Genomic DNA, 21,032 nt, shown 5'->3' on the forward strand with positions numbered 1-21,032 from the left:
GACATTTGACAATGCGTCTCTTCGTTGCTCTGATTGAATCCAATTGAGGTCTTTCCTGGTTCTGTTGAAACACGGCCCATTATCACAGCCCAATGGAGCAGTTTCAGACTCATATTCTGACTAGAATTGAGTATGACCACGTCAGGCTAAGGTCCCATGGCATGAAATTTTCATTTTATGAGGTTTTTTAACATTAATATGAGTTCTCATATTCTGAATATTGCCCCCAAGTGGCTAGAAATGTTAAACTGTGTAAACCGAGTTCTAGCTGTCTTTCTCTGCCTTTGAGAAAATGTCAGCCCAGACGAGCTGATCTTGAAATCTCCTGTTATGACGTCATACCAGGAAAGGTTTCCTCCCCTTCCTCTGCTTTACCCAGAGCATTAGTAGAGAATGGGTTCAGTTTATCAGTCGCGATGTCAGCACAGCTTCGACAGCACCGCCACAAACAGTGAGTTAGTGTTCATTAATGCCTGATCTTGGATCAGTGATTTCTGATGTGTAGCTAATCATTCAAGTTCACACAGACTTTCCTTTTTTAAATAGTTTAACACTGTCAGTCCCGGCGCTGGCCGTCTCGATGCATCAGTGAATCAAGCCAGTGACTAAAACGATAAACTTCAGGTCGTTTCTGTTAGTAGCATGAAACAAGTCTGTTATTTAAATGATTAAACTACAGAGAGCGATCAAAGAACACTCTTTATAATGTTCAGATCTTTCAATCAGACATATATCTGCAGTGCACACTTGTCCAAACTGCGGTTATAATGAATGACGCTGTTAAGCTGCTCAACAGAAGTTCTTACTGTATTCATGTCGTGTCAATCCTTCCCACAGCTCTCCGTCTCTCTCTGGACTGACAGTGAAATACTCATTTCAAATGCAAAGTTGTCAGCCAATCACAACAGTGGGTGTTTTCACTAAAGTCTCACAGCAGACACGCCCCTTGAAACAGAGCATTCCAGCCAGAGGGTATAGAAAAAAGAAAAAAAAAACTTTTATTTCTAAATTATGACTTTTTTTGATGTAAAAACCATACTTACAATATAAGTACACCCCAGGAAACATTATAAAATATTTTTTTAAAAAAATCCATGACATGGGACCTTTAAACACAGGACGAAGAAGGTTTGGTTACACTTTATTTAGATGGTCCACTTTAGATATTCTACTAACTATAAGCATCTATGCGTCTACTAAATCTTACTAACTTTTAGAATAAGTTGACAAGTTGCAAAATGACTTACAGTCAGTATAATGTCGGTTGGAAGAACATCAAAATAAAGAGTTAGCAGATATTCAGCATTAGTGTGAGAAAAGTGAACTCTGAAATATAATGATAATAACTAGAATAATAACCAGCTTGAATATACTATAATTAAGGACCAAAAACGTTGGGGTTTTGTATTTATTTATTTATTTAAGCTATTGATTTCATTCCTTTAGAAATGGAGTAATGGGTTCTGGAATGCTTTATCTGCCCATTTTTGCAGTGTTGCACTTTTTGATTATGTGCTTTTCACCATTTTATTATTTTGTCATTTATATTTGTATTTTCGTTTTTTTACTTTTCTCTAATTCGAAAGAATTGTCAGCCCTGGTAAGTTTGCCCTTAATGTACATCATAATGCAGTAGGCTGTTCTCAAGAGGTGAGAAAAATTGCAGTACCTGCAGTGACAATGTACAGAGCTATTTCTGTTATAATTATCTGAGGAGGACGCGTTGTTAGTTAAGTATTCAGTACCTCATGCATTAGTAAAGTCACCCGGTTGTGGCATTTAGGTTGCAGAAAACAAGTGCATTTCCCTCAGATTGGAAGTGGCATTTCTCATATACATGAATCCCTTAGATAAGTCCTTATATAATTTAATTCATTCTTAAAGGTTAATGGCTTAAATCCTTGCATGCTCCACCTTATAGCTGAAAAAAATATTTTCTCTCATTCATGAATATTCTTGTTTATATGTATTACCTATAAATACGTTTTTTTGCAGCTGTCGGTCGATTAATTGTCACTTATTTTTGAGTTTTATTTTTCTCTTTATCTTCTCTCTATCTCTCTCCCTTTCATATCCTTTTAATATTAAGTACCATCCAAGTGCTAATTTCCTGTCTGGCAACTTAAAATGAACCATCTCTTAGAACAAATTATTGTTATATAACTAGTGACCTGCGAAAATGTATAAATTAACACTTTGGTTCAAATTACTTATATTTGCCTGTGGCACCATATCGTATAGATATGATTGCTTTCCTTCTCTGCCTCCCCTCTTTTACCATCTTTAATCTAATCTAATCTGACTGTTTTATGATTGTATGTGTAACTCCACAGGTTGCATTTCCTGGTCTTCCACACAGAAGAGGTGCATGATGTGTTGCGGATCTGGGATGGGCCTCAGGATGGAGGTGTGCTGCTTAAAGAGCTGAGTGGCTCTACACTTCCTCCAGACCTCCACAGCACTTTTAACTCTGTCAGTCTGCAGTTCACAACCGACTTCTTCACCAGCAAGCAGGGTTTCGCTCTGCAGTTCTCAGGTATGTGTTTTACTCGGACTCCATTCACTCTCATTCAGCTTCACAGCTCCACACAAAGTTAACAATGCTTGTAGATGCTTTAAAGGGGTGAACTGGGGTGAATTTCCTTTACAATTTTTTTTTTTTGCTTTTGTGCATTAAATCAAATTGTTGTGATTCATCAAGACGCTATTTGATTTTGATTCAAGGCTTGGATGTCTTTATTATTAGTATTATTTTATTTTTATTATTACTTTTTTAATGTCAATGTAGAATATGAACTGGAAAAAAATCTTCCAGAACCAAGGTCGCTGTATAGTGGGCGGTTGCACAGATAAGGTAAACTTATCTTCATCTGGGTTGCAAATATATTAACCGGAATATTGCAGAAACAGAATTTAAATGTAAAATGTATTTCCATTTTACATGCATTCCATTTCCAAAGATTGTCATTATCAATAATTATTCAATAACATGCTTTTTGGTTCATATCCAGGAGTTAAATTGATAAATGTACTTCTTTTGTAGTTCATGCTTATGTCTTACTGAATAGAAAAAAATAAATCCACCTTGAAGGTGCAGTATGTAATATTGACAGCACATGGTTCAAATTGGCTGACCCAGTTCGTTTGCTGGCTTTCATGATTGCAATAGGCTGTGTTTTCCTCAAACTGACAACCCAGGGTGTCTAAATACTATTTGGTAAATTGGGAGTGGACGAGATCACAACGACCCCCCCAAAAAAGAGAGAGAGACATTCCAAAGAGACAAAGAGAGAGACGAGAGAGAACAGGGAACATTTCAAAGTAGATTAACTGGCTGTAGCATTGTTTTTCTGAGAAACAAGTATTTGAACTTAGCATAAATAAATCTCTGCAAACATATGATGCTGTTTTTATGCTTAAGTACAGTCAAAAATAATTAACATAGAGCACTTTGGAGCTGACATATAAGTTGTTGTTGTTTAGTTTTTAATTTGCATTACATAAATCTTAGTGTTTCCATCCAGCACCATCCTGAAACTTTTGATAAAAACCTTGCTAGTGGGAGACAGTGCTTGAGCTCCAGAATGACAGCTGAGAAGCACCATCTTTGAGCTTCTCCTAAAGCTTCTGACAGCACCCACCCTGCAGCACGGCCCAGCAGACACAACCTCTCCACTGACAATAAATGAAACCCGTTAAGCCCAAGGTTTATGTGCTTCTGTCTGCTGTCAGCCTGTAACCAGGGTAACCATCCCCATACACCTCCATCAGCCATCACTCCAACCAGAGAATCCTGATTTCATGCATGATGCCTTAGAGACCCAAAAAAATAACATTGAAGGTTTTACATAAAGAGTAAAAAGAAATGTCATTATGCATCAACCCCATGTTATTTCAGTACCACAAAAACTCCGGTGCCTAGATAAATAAATGACTGTGTAGAAGAATGCAGACTAGAGCTGTCATGTGGGTGCTCGGAAGTGCCTAACTGTGTAGCTAATAGGTAGGTTTACAGCAGTTATTAGATATTCATATGGCTGGTAGGTCAGTACCACAACCCATTAGATGACTTAAATGTTTATGCATATGACACCAGACTTTCTGTCTTTCAGTCTAGAAGAGTGCACCCCAACCATGCACATTTCCAAGGAGACTGTAAAAAAAAATTAAACTGAGACAAAACAAGCATTAAAATGAGATAGAGCATAAAATTCTAAATGTAAACTGACATTCTACTTTATTGCTTATTTAATTAATTCCCTCAGTAACTGTCGTTTTACTTACAGTAAGAGGCAGATTTCCCAAGGTCTTGAAAATAGAATTGGATATATGAGGGAATTTTGAAATGCTGATTTTTGGACCTGGAAATGTTACAGAAATTAATAAAATGTAAAAAAAAAAAAAATTAAAAAAAAATCATGGTTATTTTCATAATGATTTTTGCTTGCTTTAATCTTTTTATATATATATATATATATATATATATATATATATATATATATATATATATATAGTAGTTTCAAATTTAAGTTTCAAATTTAATTAGTAAATTTGAAACTTCTTAAATTGTTTAATTTAATTAGTTTAATTAATTATAAATAGTTCGAGTTATTTTAATATATTGCCTCTCCTAGTTTATGTAAATACATTTTGAAAATGGTCTGCTTTGTCAATCTAGTATAAGTTCTAGAAATATCTAGCCTTCAAATATAGTCCTTGTAGAGTCAAAATGGTTGAGAACCACTCTGGAATATTAGGCCAAGCTCTGTTCCAGAATCCAATCAGTGCTTCTGATGGTGCTCAAAGTGCAGATGTAGGGTCAGCAAGGACTCCACCATAGCAGTGTACAGTGAGACATTTAAGATTATTTACAATTCATTACTTTTACCAATAATTGGAATAAAAAATAAATAAAAAATGTACATATTTTGCTATGAATGTTTCTATTAATCTAATAGTCTTTCTTTACATTGCTTTAATGTGTTACTATTTTAACATGTCATATTTATGTCCCATAAAGGGTGAATCCAGCTTTTATATGTGAATGTCACTTCTGAAACTTTGCAGCATACAAAGTCCTCTTAGGAGTGTGACAAACAATTGTTTTATTCAATGGATTATATAGGCTGTAGCCTCGAAAGCAAGCCAAGACTGCTCCCTTTACAATCGCTAAAACCCTGCATTGTCAGTTCATCACAATCTCACAAAGTTCCGTTATAATCAACGAAGCTGCCAACAATGCACGGTAAATCTCTTACTTGCATTGTGTCTATACTCTGTTGGTAGACACTGTTGGTAGAGTTGGTTAATGAGAGGTTTTCGCAAGCCAGTATAACTGCCCTGAATAAAAACTTTTAGAGATAGATAGATAACATTTAAGTTCTCCAGGGTGCAAACTCAGATCTGTTCAGAAACTCGTTTTTCGTTCCAAACTCATAAGACTTTCTTCAAAACACAAATGAAGATACATATTAAATGAAATCAGAGATTTGAAAAAAGTTTATAAAGAGATTGTAAAGCAAATCCACGTGAATCTACCGGTTTTGTCCAACAAATTACTAAATCTGTTTGGCCAATATATTATTACAGTATCAACTTAGGATGCTCTTACCTGTGTTTGAGGGTTCTTAGCGATCCATTGATTACATAACATTTTGTGACTGGATGTTATTCTTCTACAGTTTCAACTGCGACTTCCTGTAATGACCCTGGCATTCCAACAAATGGCACTCGCATAGGAGACAGCAGAGAGCCAGGGGATCATGTGCTGTTCCAGTGCGACCCCGGATACCTCCTACAGGGGGCGACCAAGATCACCTGTACCGAAATCAACAACCGTTTCTTCTGGCAGCCTGATCCGCCCACCTGTTCTGGTATGAGAATGCCAGATTAAGAACTCTATATTTCACACTCCCATCCTCAACCAACCCCCACCTTGATCCCTCCAACTTCACGCAGTCATTATCCATCATATTTGGACTGTAAGAGTGAGGATTTTCTTTGAGTGGACAAAGCTATCAATGTCACAAAAACATGGTATACAATGAGCTAGGTATCAAGTATTTTGTGGTACACGACACACTCAGTGATGAAATGAAAACACATGTGCAAACTAGATTTAAATAGACTCAAGGTTTAAGTCATATTAGAATTCCTTTCAGTTGTCTTTGTTCAAGGCTTAGTTCACTGATTTAGTTTGCACCCAATTAAATAAATGCAACACATACGCAACACATTTTAAAATCACATCTTATGAACATAAGAGTAATCGCCACAAAATTGACTGCATGGGAATGCTAATTTATGAGTATGTGTAGTACAGCAAAGATATCATTATCATTATTATTATTTCCGCTGGACATGGCCAGCTGTTTACAGTCTATTGCCTTGTTCAGTTAAACTCAATATGAGTGTTAATGTGTACCAGGTAAAATACCTGACATTTGATGAGCCTACTGAGTTGAGAACATGCCTTTGTTGTTTATGGATGATATTTAGATTTGTGTGTGTTTGTGTGCAAATAGTCATAACAGTAATTTTTGATCTTTTTTAAGCAGAATTACAATGGAATCCTAGATTAGTGGTTCTCAAAATATTTCGACTCCAAGTCCTCCTATTGTCCAACAAAAATCTTTGAGGACCCTCTTTTACAGCTCTTCATGAGTTACTGGATGAAGAGTAAGGTTAATGAATCTTTTAAATATATTTTTTTTACTCAATTTCTACCTAGTAAAATAAGTATTTAGGGCATTTTAAGATTTTATTAATTCCGATGAGTTTTCCAGGTTTCCCCATATATCAAGCTTTTTCAAGTCTGTGGGCATCCTGGGTCATAAATGAAAATCAGTTAAGGGGGTCAATAAAATAAGGAATACAATTTTGTATGGTTTTTAGTTCATTTTAAAAGGTAAGTTTACCCACAAATGAATTGTCATCTATTACTCATTCTGAGTAACATGTTGTTCCAAACTCGTAAGTTCAAAACACAAATTAAGATATTTTAAATAAAAATTTGAGATTTTTGTCCCTCCATTTACAGTCTACGCAACTACCACTTTCTCGCTTCAAAAAGTTCCAAATCCATATGAATCTAGCAGTTTAGTCCAAATTATTTGAAAAGACTGGATAGCTTGATATAATGAACACACTGAATATAGTCTTTTAGGCCCCACTTTATATTAGGTGGCCTTAAGTACTGTGTACTTACATTAAAAAATAAGTGCAATGTACTTACTGTGTTCAAATTGTATTGCAAAACACCTTTGCTGATATTGAGGTGGGATACGGGTAGAGTTAGGGACAGGTGTGGTGGTGTGGGTCAGTTTAAGGGTTGGGTTAGGTGTAAGGGAAGTGCCAACTGTGTGATTACAAATGTAACTACAGAAATTAATTACAGACATAATTACATGCAGGCATTTTTTTTAAATGTAAGTACACAATAAGTGCACTGCATCAAATGATTAATTACAATGTTAGTACATAGTAGGTAAGGCCACCTAATATAAAGAGGGTCCGACTTTTATTCACACATAAACAATGATCAGCGAAAACAAGCGTACTTGCTACGTGCGAGAATAAACCTTACTGGTTCTCTCACATCAAGCAAGCATGTTTGAGTTTATGTTTACCACAACTGATGTGTGTGTTGATACGAGTAAATGATGACAGAATTTTGGGGGAACTAGCCCTTTAATGCTTGTTTAGTCTTGTTTTATATAGTTTGAAATCATCTCGAGGCCGTCTTGAAAGTTTTCTAAAGTCCTAGTGGGTCCTTGACCCATGGTTGAGATCCACTATTCTAGATAAAAGACATATAAGCATTTTCCAGCTTTTTTCCCCCCTTACTTTGTACTGCAGCTCCATGTGGAGGGAATCTGACTGGTCCCAGTGGACTGATCCTGTCCCCTGAATACCCAGAGCCCTATCCTCATGGCAGAGAATGTGACTGGACAGTAACAGTAACGCCGGACCACATCATATCACTCAATTTCAATCAGTAAGACTGGTTTCTAAGACTAAAGTTCCTACTTTCCTGTAGTTATAATAAATAGCTACATTACCATTACAATACATAAATGTGAAATATTATTTTAGTATCATTTATATACTATTGAAGTATTTATTTATATTTTAAATTTTAAATGTTCTGTGTTTGTGTGTGTGCTTGCGTGCGCGCGTGTTTGAGTAGATTACGTTTATTTTTATTTCAGGTTTTATTTTAGTACTTTAACTTTTTTCACTTAAAAGTAAGGCAGCATTTCTAATTTAATCTAATCTAATTTAAGTTTAGGTTTTCCATCTAATATTTATATTTAATTTAAACTTTATTTCAATGAACTAAAACATTTTAATATCATACATGTTTCTTTCTCCCGTCAGCTTTAGTCTAGAGCCGAGCTATGACTTCCTGCACATCTACGATGGGCCTGATTCTCTCAGCCAGCTGCTGGGCAGCTTTTATGGCACCGACGTCCCTGAGCGCATTGAGAGCAGCTCCAACACTCTCTTCCTGGCTTTCCGCAGCGACGCCTCACTTAGCAGCAATGGATTTGTCCTTCAGTACACTGGTATGTTGCTCCCTTGTGGTGGGAGGAATAATTTACACCGTTCCCATTTTGTAGGCACCTTCTATAACTGTATTGCATGAGAATTTGCTCAAATAATGGTATCAGATTGACCCCAATTTTCCAATTGTCTTTGCTCTTTGCTTTCTGTTGTTTTGTATGTGTAGTATACTGTATTGCAACAGCACTTTTGCCTTGATCACCCTCTCCTGCTCGCTTTTGTGTTTCATATAATTATCGACCCGTGGCAGTTCTCGCAGTCGTCTAGAGAAGAATTAGGAAAATGAAAAGCTAGGAATGTGCTCACTAAAGCTGGCGTTTGATCAATGTTTTGCTGTCACACTAAAGGCTTTGCGCAAATGAGAACAAATGCAAGTTTGCTGTCCCTGTATGTGCACTACTGACCTCACTTTGGCTTATTTGTTTATCTAGACTTGACAGAATTGTCCGATCAGACACACCAAGAGTCAAAAAATCTTTGCCTCAGTGGACCATCAGGAATTTATATAAAATGCTTTTTTTGTGTGTGTAATTAATTTATGTCGACAGTTGTAAAGAATGTGCAGACATTTATGTAAAATATATTTATAACAAAATAATGTCTTTCAATGTTGTTCTGACATATTTTTATTGAGACATAGATACTTATATATAAGTATCATATATATATATATATATATATATATATATATATATATATATATATATATATATATATATATATATATGTATTTTTTAAAAAAAATACTTGAATTGCTATTGAATTTTTCAAATATGAAGTTCATATATAACTTCATATTTGGAAAAAATCAAGGAAAAATGTGCATACTGTTAAAAAGTATTTTTTTTTTAATACTTTTATTTTTATGGGCCCATCAAATTGATCAAAACTGACATATATAAAATTCCCACACATTTATTTCAAGTTAATCTTTTTCTTTTGACCTTAAAAACTTAAATTAAAAATTATTTGAGCTACAAAACAGCATATCATAATGATTTCTAAAGGAATATATGACACTGCCGAATGCTGAAAATTCTGCTTCGCCATCACAGGAAGAGGGCATTTTAATATATTATTAGGTACTATACTTTATTAGGTACACCAGGTTGGACCCCCTTTTACCTTCAGAACTGGCATCGATTTAACACAGTGCTGGAAACGTTCCTCAGAAATTTTGATCCTTATTGACGTAATTGTGACTGTGGAGGCCATTTGAGTTTAGTGAACTCATTGTTATGTTCAAGAAACCAGTTTGAGATGATTTGAGCTTTGTGACAGGGTACATTATCCTGCTGGAAGTAGCTATCAGAAGATGGGCACACTGCGGCCATAATGGTAGGGACATGGTCAGCAGAAATACTCCGGTAGGCAATGGCGTTTAAACAATGCTACATTGGTATTAAGGGGCCACCAGTCTTAACCATTGATACAAGACAGGGTGGATCCATGCTTTCATGTTATGCCAAGTTCTTACCCAGAAAATTAGACTCATCAGAATCTTTCCAATCTTATTTTGTCCAATTTTGCTGAGCCTGTGTGAATTGTAGTTTAGTAAGATCAGTTTGCTGTTTTTAGCTGACAGGATTGACACCGGTATGATCTGCTGCTGCTGTAGCTCATCTGCTTCAAGGTTGGAGGCTCTTCTGCAGACCTCGATTGTAACGAATGGTTATTTGAGTTACTGTTGCCTTTCTATTAGCTCGAAAATCCTAATAGATCAGCAAATACTCAGACCAGCCCATCTGGCACCAACCACACCATGTTCACAGTCACTTAAATCACCTTTCTTTCCCAATTTGATGCTCAGTTTGAACTTCTGCAAATCGTCTTGACCATTGCATAGGTTGATTGGATATTTGTATTAATGAGCAGTTGAACAGGTGTAATAAAATGGCTGGTGAGTTTTTAATAGGGCTGTCAATCGATTCAGATATTTATTACATTTTTAATCAATATGGGTATGGACAAATATGCATGCTTTTTGCAAATGCACGTTTATTATTAGTGAAACCATACTCAACAGAGCATGAAGAATAGACATGTATCAAAGTCATAGATGTTTTTCAAAGAAATTGTTCATGTCTCTTAAGCCTGAGCTTAAAAATTCAGAATAAGCAGTGATTTCTCTCATTTTAAAAATAGAAATAAAGGGTGTTTTTACACTGGCAGTTTAATTCAGAATAGGGCACAGTTCGTATAAAAAATTGGTAATGTGAAAACTGTCGTGCAGACCTGTGAGCGCAGCAGTACCACACCATACCTGGAGGAGGTCCATATTCCACCAGTAGGAATATAGTGTGGCCCCTTTAAGAAATGCACGTTACCTATTAAACTGCCAGTTTTTTTGTGTGTGTGTGTGTGTGCCGAACTGTGCCGCGATTCACGTGAATATTGTGAGAAACACGGACTCGGGAGTGCTCTTGTTCAGAAAAGTAACCTGGTGAAGGTGTTAATGATTTACCTCGGATATGAGCGAGCGTGAGCTTGCACTGTATTCACACATCACGCTCAAACTGCAGAGAATGTGCTCAGTGTAAAAACACACTTTTCTTTTGACCTGGAGTCTAATAAAAGTTGATAGTTTAATATAAACTGTGGTAGCTTAAGTAGGTTATAACTGCACGTGTTTCAGAATAGTAATGTTAATGTTAACCCTTTTCTTGCTGCATCCTTTAAGTCAATGGCTTATCTCTATTTCTCCAACTACAGGCTTCGCCACGGAACAAACAAAAAATGTGCGCTGCATTAATCGTGCGTAAATAAAATTAGTGCCATTAAAATGAATTTGTGTTAACGCGTTATTAACACATACATTTTGACATCCCTAGTTTTTAAAGATTTGTAAAGAATGTGAAATTCAAACTGATCTCATATCATCCAGAAAGGCAACTGCTTCAGAACAACAACTACAGCTTAAATATAATTTTTTGTTTGTTTTTTGTGTTAAAAATGCTTTTTAGAGTCTCTGTCAAGAAACCACGTGACAGAGTGGACCACGCTAGAACACTAGCTACGGATAGTCGTTGCTAGCATGCAGTGGTCAGCAAGAGAGACCATGATCTTTAGATCACCCTCTGTTGGGCTTGGTGAATGAGGAACAGTATTCTCTCAATCTGGTGCAGCAGATGGACACAGTGTGTGGCACTTCAAAAGCTCCAGTTCCAGACCCCAGTCTCCTCACAATGAATTAGTATAAACTAATAACGTAGAAGCAAATTATAAATACATGAAAAGTGTGTTTATTTCATCTTAACCCTGACAGAAGTATTAGCATAGCCGGTCTGGCACAGGGTCACATTGGTTCATCTGTGCATGCTGCTGCTGTTGGAACAAGCTTCAGGTGCTGTCAACCTCTTTACAGACCAATCAGCTTCTCACAGACTCCCAACCGCGTCTGATTGGCCTCCGAGGTGCGATATGTGGGCCAAGGCTCTGCACACTTGACCGACAGTTAAATAAACACCACACACACATACACACTCCATTGCCCGTCCGAACTGTTCCCTGCCAGCTCAAACATTTGTCAAGTCCAAATATACAAACACATCCTCGACGACACACACACATTCGCAGCCTCATCAGTGGACACCTGAACTAGAACTTAAGACTGGCTGTGGTCCACTCTTAATTACTGCCCGTTATGCACTCGTCTTGGTAGGAGCCAGGTGTAGGAAGATGAAGTTGTGGACCGTCTGCCATGAAGGGCACGAGCATCCGCACAAACAATGCAGTGTAACTATGTTAGGAAGTAATATCTCAACTAGAACTGCATGCAACCCATTTTTTGCTGTGCGATGCAGATATGTAGTAAGAATGATTGATTTCTAATTTTGGCAAAAGGATGCGGTGTGCGCCATACACATGTCCTGCTGGGTGACGGACTGTTTTGGGTAGTCAGCAGACCTGATCTAGCCCAGTGTCACTTTTAATCTGTCCTGGGTCACTGTTCATGCTCCACGGGGCATGTAGGTTGCTGTAGCATATTTCTGGAATTGGCAATCTGGGTGAGGCATCTTTGAAGTGTACTTATTCTCTCAAAGAGACTTTTTTTTTCTCAATTGCGATTCTTTTGAGAGAAAACAATCCTATTCTCTCTAGTACTGACCTTTCATAGTATTTAATGCTGTTCGTATTTCCAGTCTGCACCAGCAGCATCCGTAATAAAACTTTTACCATACCTCACACATGAATTGTGAGAATCCTGTATTATTTTCTTACCAAAGCCAGTTTTTACTTGCATTATGTGCATAGCGAGTGTGTGTATATGCAGAGGTCTCTGTGCGCACAGGATTATCAGTCGTACACAAATAGCCATAAATCATCATCTCTCACACTCCTTCTTATTTGTCCCTCTCCCCATTTTCTTTTCCTCAACAGAAAATCCCAGAGAGTCGTGCTTTGAGCCAGGCCTGGTGCGTAATGGTACTCGTGTTGGTACGGAGTTGAAATTGGGGGCAACTGTTACCTATTACTGTGACAATGGCTATATGCTGGAGGGAGATGCCACACTCACCTGCATCATGGGGGGAGACAGCAAGCCAGGCTGGAACAAACCAAAACCTGTTTGCATAGGTAAAAAAAAAAATAATGGAAATACTGTTTTGTAAATATGTTCTGTAACCATGCATTCTTCTTTTGTCAAAAACCTGGTGTTTGTCACATTTGTTGCAGTTCCTTTGAAAATAAGCAAAGGCTCATCTTTGCAATGTAACCTTGAGGAATGCTTCGAACACACTGCAATTTCACTTTGGCAAACACTAGGGACATCTAGCAGGGCAGCTCAGGATTCAGACAAGAAAAGTAATTTAAGATCAGCTGAGTGAGGAAACGACAGAGAGGAGATGGGGAGGACAGAAAATTAGTCTCTAATGCCTTCTTTTTGTGGCTGTCTTTCTCACTCAGCTCCGTGCGGTGGTCAGTATTCGGGCTTAGAGGGTGTGGTGCTCTCCCCTGGTTATCCTGGAAACTACAGCAGTGGGAGGACTTGTCTCTACTCAGTAATTGTGCCAAAAGACTATGGTAAGCACATGTGTAAGCATGCTATTGCACCAACAGATACCCATGGACTTCTATAATGTTACAATAAAGGAATCATACAGTATAATGGGAACATTTATTTCAGTGATATTAACAAAACAAAAAAAGACAATTCGGATTTGCAAATCATCACAAGAAATGCACACGGTTCCAAACCCTTCACTAGCAGCTGTGATGTCAAAGACGAGAGAGAGAGAGAGAGAGAGAGAGAGAGAGAGAGAGAGAGAGAGAGAGAGAGAGAGAGAGAGAGAGAGAGAGAGAGAGAGAGAGAGAGAGAGAGAGAGAGAGAGAGAGAGAGAGAGAGAGAGAGAGAGAGAGAGAGAGAGAGAAATATAAATCCTTTCATGTGTTTAAGAGGCCTTAAAACACATCAGGCATTGTAACATCTTTTTTTATATATATATATATATTTATACAGTATTTTAGAGAATAGAGAAATATGTTTTTTTGGCTCATACTTGATAGAATGATATCATGCTATTTGATGAAATTAGCCAATTCAATACACCATTTCTGAATCAGGCACTCAAGGGCAAAAGTATCCTGTTTGTTTGTTGTTGTTTTTTCACTGTTTGAGCATAAGAAACATCTACGAGAAAGTTCATGTCAGATTATATTGATGAATCACGATGTTATTTAAATGTAAGTTTCTGAGATTTCATTTTTTTTCCCCCATTTGAGTAGTTAGGAGATCGACTTTCATGCCCGAAATACAGTAGCTACCTGGAGGCGTTGCAAATATGGCTGACGAGTGAATTGAATTTCCTTGCAAAGGACTTTGGTTTTATTGCTCTTCATTCAGGGGTATGAGCTAAGGTTGTCAAAAGCACCGCCAGTTCGGTACCATGTCGGTACTTACCAGCATTTCCCCCTAGCATTTTAAGTGCCGTTGAGTGGATTTTGACTAACTTAAACACATCTGATTTACATCTGTTTACACGCTCAACAGATACGTCTGTGATTGGCCAAAATGATCAGCACTTCAAAAACGTGTCTATGTTAGGCATTTCAAAGACACACCTAGCGTGTGGGGGAAATGCTGGTATCATCAGATTCTTTTAATTTCAGTACCGAACTACTTGTACTTTAGTATAAGCCTCTAGCTATGGACACATCTTTGGATATCCTCTCCTATAACCCCAGCAGCTTCTACTTGACCGCTGGACCCTTTTATTTGATCTATAAAAGGAGGTTTGAGCCTGCCTGTATAGGCACAAATTTCCGTAGCCATCGCATAATGGTTTCGAACAGCTGCGGGATAGGGAACGTCGCAACACAGGGTTTCTTTTTTATGGCCCTCATTTGGAAATTTACTCTGCTAAGCACCAGGGTGTGTTTAGAGAGCACAACAGGTGGTTCACAGGTGTAATTAAGTTCTGTCTTTTACTCTTGAATTAATGTTTTGCATGGTTTCAGTTTCATATTTTATAGTTTTTATGCAATTATCTTTCTTCAATCTCCCTCTGTCTTTATCTCTCTGCAGTGGTGTTCAGCCAATTTGCATTCTTCCAGACCGCGCTAAATGATGTTGTGGAGGTGTATGATGGGCCTACCCAGCATGCCCGTGTCCTCAGTTCTCTCTCTGGGGCCCACACAGGTCAGCAAACCTTCTCGAGCGGTATTAACTTGACTTTATCAGTCTATACTGGCATTAGGAGATGAATGCTAAAGAGACTGCATTCAGACTTAACGGTAAATAGAAGAAGTTAATTAAGCAACTCTATTAACAAGATGGGTTATTTTCAAAAGTTAAAGAGACACACGCCTGTGTGGTTCACAAACACAGAATTTTAAAGCTGAAGTATGTCTTTTTTGCACTAAAAGTAATTAAGAATAAGACTACCTATTATAAAGTATATTACTATATAGTATGTGAAAAGCACTATGTCAAATGAGTCATACCAGGTAGTGTTGAAGCTTCCAACCACAAGCATTGCTATTTTTTTAAGACACTGTGGCCCGGTTTCACAGACAGGGCTTAGACTAAGCCAGGGTTAGGCCTTAATTCAGTTAGTGCATTTAAATAACTTGTATAAATGTGCCTTAGGAAAAACACATTAGTGGTCTGTATCTTGAGACAAAACAGTGGCACTGAGACTTTTAAAGATATATCAGTGCAAGTTGCTTTCATTTAAAACAACTCAAACATCCATTTTACTCTAGGACTAGCTTAAAGGGTTAGTTCACCCAAAAATGAAATGTATGTCATTAATGACTCACCCTAATGTCGCTCCACTGTCATTAATGACTCACCCTAATGTCGCTCCACACCTGTAAGACCTCCGTTCATCGTTGGAACACAGTTTAAGATATTTTGAACGGAGGTCTTACGGGTGTGGAACAACATTAGTGTGAGTCATTAATGACATAAATTTCATTTTTGGGTGAACTAACCCTTTAAGCCTTGTCTATGAAAACCAGGGGTGTGTGTGTTTTTTTTTTTTGTTGTTTTTTTAAATCCTACAAACCCTGCATTCTCTTCCATTGTGTTACACTATTTTTATAGCTGTTTTGAATGCTATAACATATGTTTAAGAATGTACTTTATACACCACCCAACGAAACACATCTGGACAGGGTCAGTCAAGAGTTTAAAAGGATAATTCACCCAACAAAATGTTATTCTGTCACCATTCAAATTCTCATTTCATTCCAAATCTGTATTTTTTTCTTCTTAGGAACAAAAAGGATATTTTGAAACATGTTTTTTTTTTCTCCATACTATGAAAGCCAAATGGGTCCATAACATCATTGGAGCACATTGACTTACCTTGTATGGACCAAAAAACATTTACAAGGTCTTATTTTGCACTTCAAAGGAGGAGGCGGTTCGGAAAGGCGATTAAATGAGGACAGAATCTGGATTCTTGATTTAACTGTCCTTTTAAAATTGATTAGTAGACTAGTCATTTGGACAACCTGCTGTCTAGTTTCATAATTATGTAGTTTGCACATTCCATACCTAATCTCTGTTTATGAAGGTCTAAATTGTGGTTTCTGAATTGCTTCAAAATTGTTTTAAATCATTAAAGCTGCCCTAGTAGTTGTGTATAGTCTCTTGAGTTCTTAATTATCAGAACATACAATGACGTACGTGAGAAATGATGATGCACTCAAGAGAATAAAATGCTGAGTTTCACATAACAAGCTTGATGACTCATAGAGCCTAACAAACAGATTTCAATGGGATCCAGTAAATTGGCCTCTCATCCTTAAAACAGAAAAGAAAACAGAATCAAATAAGCAAAAACAGACTAGCCAAATAGATCTCCAGTGAGACGCTAAGGCTGAAAGCTTTTATTCAGCCATAATGGAGTTCCGTTTAATGCGGTCAGTTGAGGAGATTTCGTCTCGAAGATTAACAGGGTTTTCTCGCTCGCGCTCTCTGCTTCTGACATTCCCATGACAACGCAGATGAGCTGTGTATATTTCTATTTTTTCTTCACCCTTCACACCAGTCAAACACCCGTGATTTGCATACGGCGTGAAACCCTGCGCGCTCAAGGAAGGTGAACCGCTCAGAGCATATATACTATCGTGAGATGTGGTTTTTAACTTCAGATGCCGGTGTGAAATCAGTGAAGTGTGCAGGGGGCTGCTGGAAATAATGGACACTTTGGAGCGTGAATAGCGAGCAGGGAATAGTCCGAATTGATACTAGGACGCATAAAACTGCAGATTGTCTATTATCTTCTTTGCTAGGAGAGAAAAGAAACAAGAGTTGCTGTATGTCACCACTGTTATAAGCACAGTTGTCAGTTTCTTAAGGGGGGGTGAAATGCTGTTTCATGCATACTGAGCTTTTTACACTGTTAAAGACTTGGATTCCCATCCTAAACATAGACAAAGTTTCAAAAACTAATGTTGGACGTTTGAAGGAGTATTTCTGTGTCAAAAATACTCCTTCCGGTTTCTCACAAGTTTCGGAGAGTTTTTTTCGAGTATAGGTCGGCTTGACGTCGATAGAGCGGAAGGTCCTTGTATGGGCCGTACGGGCGCTTCTCCCGGTAGGGTGAGAGGGGAAATGCACGCCCATAAACACTCGCTCAGCTGCAGATCCAGTCGTCCGTGAACACTTATGTCGTTATAGTCCCCGCCACGCTCGACTTTATTCCTATGGGTGACATCAAGCGACTTCAACGCTTCAGCACAGCATTCCGGGAAGGCAGCGCTGCATTTGAACCGACTTGAACGCAGAAATGACGGGAAGCTTTTCCACGGATTTCCACGGTCACTGCTGTCACAGGACTTCACCAAATCATACCAAAGAAGTGTGTTTTTGACGGAGCGGTCCCAGCGATAAAGGTTCGGTCCTGCTTTGGAAGCAGCCGGTGAGTAAAACTGCTTCAAATGTCTATGCTGTTGGCTATCGTCGCGTGAGTAAACATCAGTAAACAACACGATCGCGTGCTTCGTCATTCACGCCCCCAAACACGCCCCATTATCACAGCCCAATGGAGCAGTTTCAGACTCATATTCTGACTAGAATTGAGTATGACCATGTCAGGTTAAGCAAGAACTGAACCCTAAAATAAAGTGTTATCCTAATCCTTAATTTTCAATGGTGAATAAACAAATGAAACATTGTAGGCTTAAATAGAAAATAAAACATAAATTATGGTGCGTTCAAGTCCTCCTTGGAAGGTCATATTTACTAGGTGGGAAGTCGTGTTTACAACGTCAGGTGCACTGTTGTCACTTTTTTTCAGAGCAAGATGGCAGTGTACCTTATTTTAATCAACTACACAAACAAACAGCAAGGTTTTAAAATCTGTGTGCAGAAAATGAAAAATGTACATCGGTGTGTTTTGCTTTTTTATTAATGAAGCTACTGTATCGTTATATTACACTGGCATTATATTTTGTGCAGGGAATTAGCTTATTTGCTTTCACTTTAACAGGGTCTGTTGAAAGTAACATTGCACCTACATGTCAACTAATTCTCATTAGAGTGTTAGTAGCGCATTAGTAGACTGGTAGGGTTAGAATATGTTGACATGTTGTTGCCATGTTACTTATAGTCAGTAGAGTCCAACTCTTTAACAGTGTAAATAAGTCAGAATGCATGAAATTGCATTAGACCCCCCCACCCCCTCCACCCCCTTAAATTCATCCTCCTCCATATCAGACAAATTCGGAGGTAGACAAACCAGCAAGTTCACCTCTGTCGAGTCATCAGATTCGACACTGTGATCCTCAGTTTTCTGGAATCCTGACAGGATGGTGTTGGGCCATGTCAGTCCATTCCACAAAAACCTTGAATATTACATTACATAACCCATCCTCCCTGTCGAGGTGAACCTTTGGTCACCATCCAGGTTTCCCTCAAATGATTTGTGGTGTAGTGTGGGGCGACACAGGCCTAACTGTTTCCGAGCAGCATTGTAGAATAATGTGGCCATCAGAACAAACAGCAGGTGTGAATAAATCAGCGGTCAGGGTTTCCCCACACCTCTGCCTCCACCAGATTATTACTGTAGCTGTCACTCTGTCGGCTGCCCACAGAGGCTTGTTCTAATAACATCCCAGCATGCCAAAGGCATGATCAGGAGCATTGGTCGATCCCGACATGAACGTGAGTGTTGTGCAGTTTCATCTTCTCTGGCCACTGCACGGATTTGTCAACACTGAACCTGCTCTCTGCAAACCCCTGTGGAGCTCGACTGGCCCTCTGGGAACTGTGGGTAGATTCAAAGCCTCAGCCCCCACACCACACCACAGCATAGAAAGCACTAATAATGAGCAATGCAGAGATGGATGCTTTTTGTCATTGGGATTATTTATAGACCTGGGCTTGGGAACATGCAAAATGTTAAAATAAAATAATTCCAAGATGATGCTAATGCAGGACAGACAAATACATATGTGTTAAATGCCAGTGTAATGGCAATTGCATCTTCTCAAAGTTCACCACAAATTAAAATGCTGTCAATATTTACTTAACCTCATGTTGTTCCAAACCTTGACTGCAGTTAGTTATTAGAATTTCTAGAGGCTGCTTACACACTGCATTTAAATGTGGTTGTCAGTTGACCTTTTAGTGCTTAATCCGGTTCTGTACAAACACAATTTATGAGAGTGACATCTGCATTCTACAACCAAATTATCTCCAGAAAAATGCAGGTTGTGACTGACAAACGCATGTAAAAAAAAAAAAAAATTATATATACTGTGCACGGGACCGAAATGTACATCAGGGATGTGTCTCTCTTCTGTATGTTCACACAGTTTTCACACTAACAAGTCTTAAAATATGTCAGTGCCGTTGTTTTGTCTCAAGATGCACACCATTAATGTTTAGTTTTTGTTTTTTCTAAGGCACATTTATAAAAGCTTCTTAAATGCCCTAATTGAACTATGGCCTAATCCTTTCTTAATCTAAACCCTGTCTGTGAAACCAGGCCATATTCTGTGAAGCAGCATTTCAAAATGACCACATCTATACAAATCATGCACAGTATTTCATGTTTCATGTCTTCTGAAGTCATTCGATAGTTTTGTGTGATGAACACAGCAAGAATCATTATTAATTCATAATCTTCACCTCCACTGCTGCTCTCAAACAAATATGGCCTCTGTGGCACAGGTCAATAGCATCAAATGTCATTAGTTTTAGAATGTCGCCAAATGCCATGACACATTTTGTTTGTACTTTCAGGTGAATCTTTGCCTCTAGCCACCTCCAACCAGATCCTTATCCGGTTCACTTCTAAGGGTCAGTCAAGCTCAAGAGGTTTCCACCTGGTCTACCAAGGTAAGGCTGAGAGTTTCAGTCTCTCTTTTTGGGCTTTGAACTATATAGAGTAGAGGTGAGAATGCCTTTTAAATTACACATTTTGAATTAATGTAGCAAATAGGTAACAGAATTAGCTGAACATTTAAATTGAAATGAAATAATGAACTGCTGTTGAAGTGAAGTGGTCCCCAAAATCTTCAAAATGGAACCGAACAGCATTTTATGAAAAAAGAAAGGAGAAAAAAAGAAAAACTTAAAAATAAACTTGTGTGTTTGCGTGCGTAATAACTGATATATATATATATTTTTTCAGTTAATGTAAATGTTTTAGTGTTTCTTTTTTTCTTTTTTTTTGTTAACAGCACTGATTCAACATCCTGAAATTCTCAATCATGATAATGGAACCAAATATTGCATTCTGAATTGTACCCAAGCCTGCAATTAACTGCTCAAATGTTGTGTGTGGGATGTTCCTATCATAACTTGTGGTTATGTTATTTTGATTGAGAGATGCACTGTCGTCTGAATTGGGTGCTGAATTATTTAAACAATATGCCCATGGTCTTTCTTTCTCTCTGTCACACACTCACACACATTATAAATGATGCCTGTAAATGTGCTGTACCTATTCAGCAGCCATGGGGTCTCTTTTTAAAATGTGCTTTAGCAGCCCGCCTCTTTCTCTATAATA

At 38.0% G+C, this 21,032-nt stretch overlaps 1 protein-coding gene across 3 annotated transcripts in view; it reads left to right on the plus strand.

Moving 5' to 3' along the window:
* Window positions 1-21,032, plus strand: part of csmd2 (CUB and Sushi multiple domains 2) — a 367,226-nt gene that overhangs the window by 261,696 nt on the left and 84,498 nt on the right. For all 3 annotated transcript variants that reach the window (XM_067426365.1, XM_067426366.1, XM_067426367.1), the window contains 8 exons: window positions 2,334-2,536; window positions 5,682-5,873; window positions 7,858-7,996; window positions 8,380-8,567; window positions 12,946-13,140; window positions 13,471-13,587; window positions 15,089-15,202; window positions 20,264-20,359. In XM_067426365.1, coding sequence (XP_067282466.1) covers window positions 2,334-2,536; window positions 5,682-5,873; window positions 7,858-7,996; window positions 8,380-8,567; window positions 12,946-13,140; window positions 13,471-13,587; window positions 15,089-15,202; window positions 20,264-20,359 — 1,244 coding nt within the window. The remainder of the gene's footprint in view (window positions 1-2,333; window positions 2,537-5,681; window positions 5,874-7,857; window positions 7,997-8,379; window positions 8,568-12,945; window positions 13,141-13,470; window positions 13,588-15,088; window positions 15,203-20,263; window positions 20,360-21,032) is intronic.

Source organism: Pseudorasbora parva, chromosome 19, assembly GCF_024679245.1.
Source record: "Pseudorasbora parva isolate DD20220531a chromosome 19, ASM2467924v1, whole genome shotgun sequence".
Lineage (NCBI taxonomy): Eukaryota > Metazoa > Chordata > Actinopteri > Cypriniformes > Gobionidae > Pseudorasbora > Pseudorasbora parva.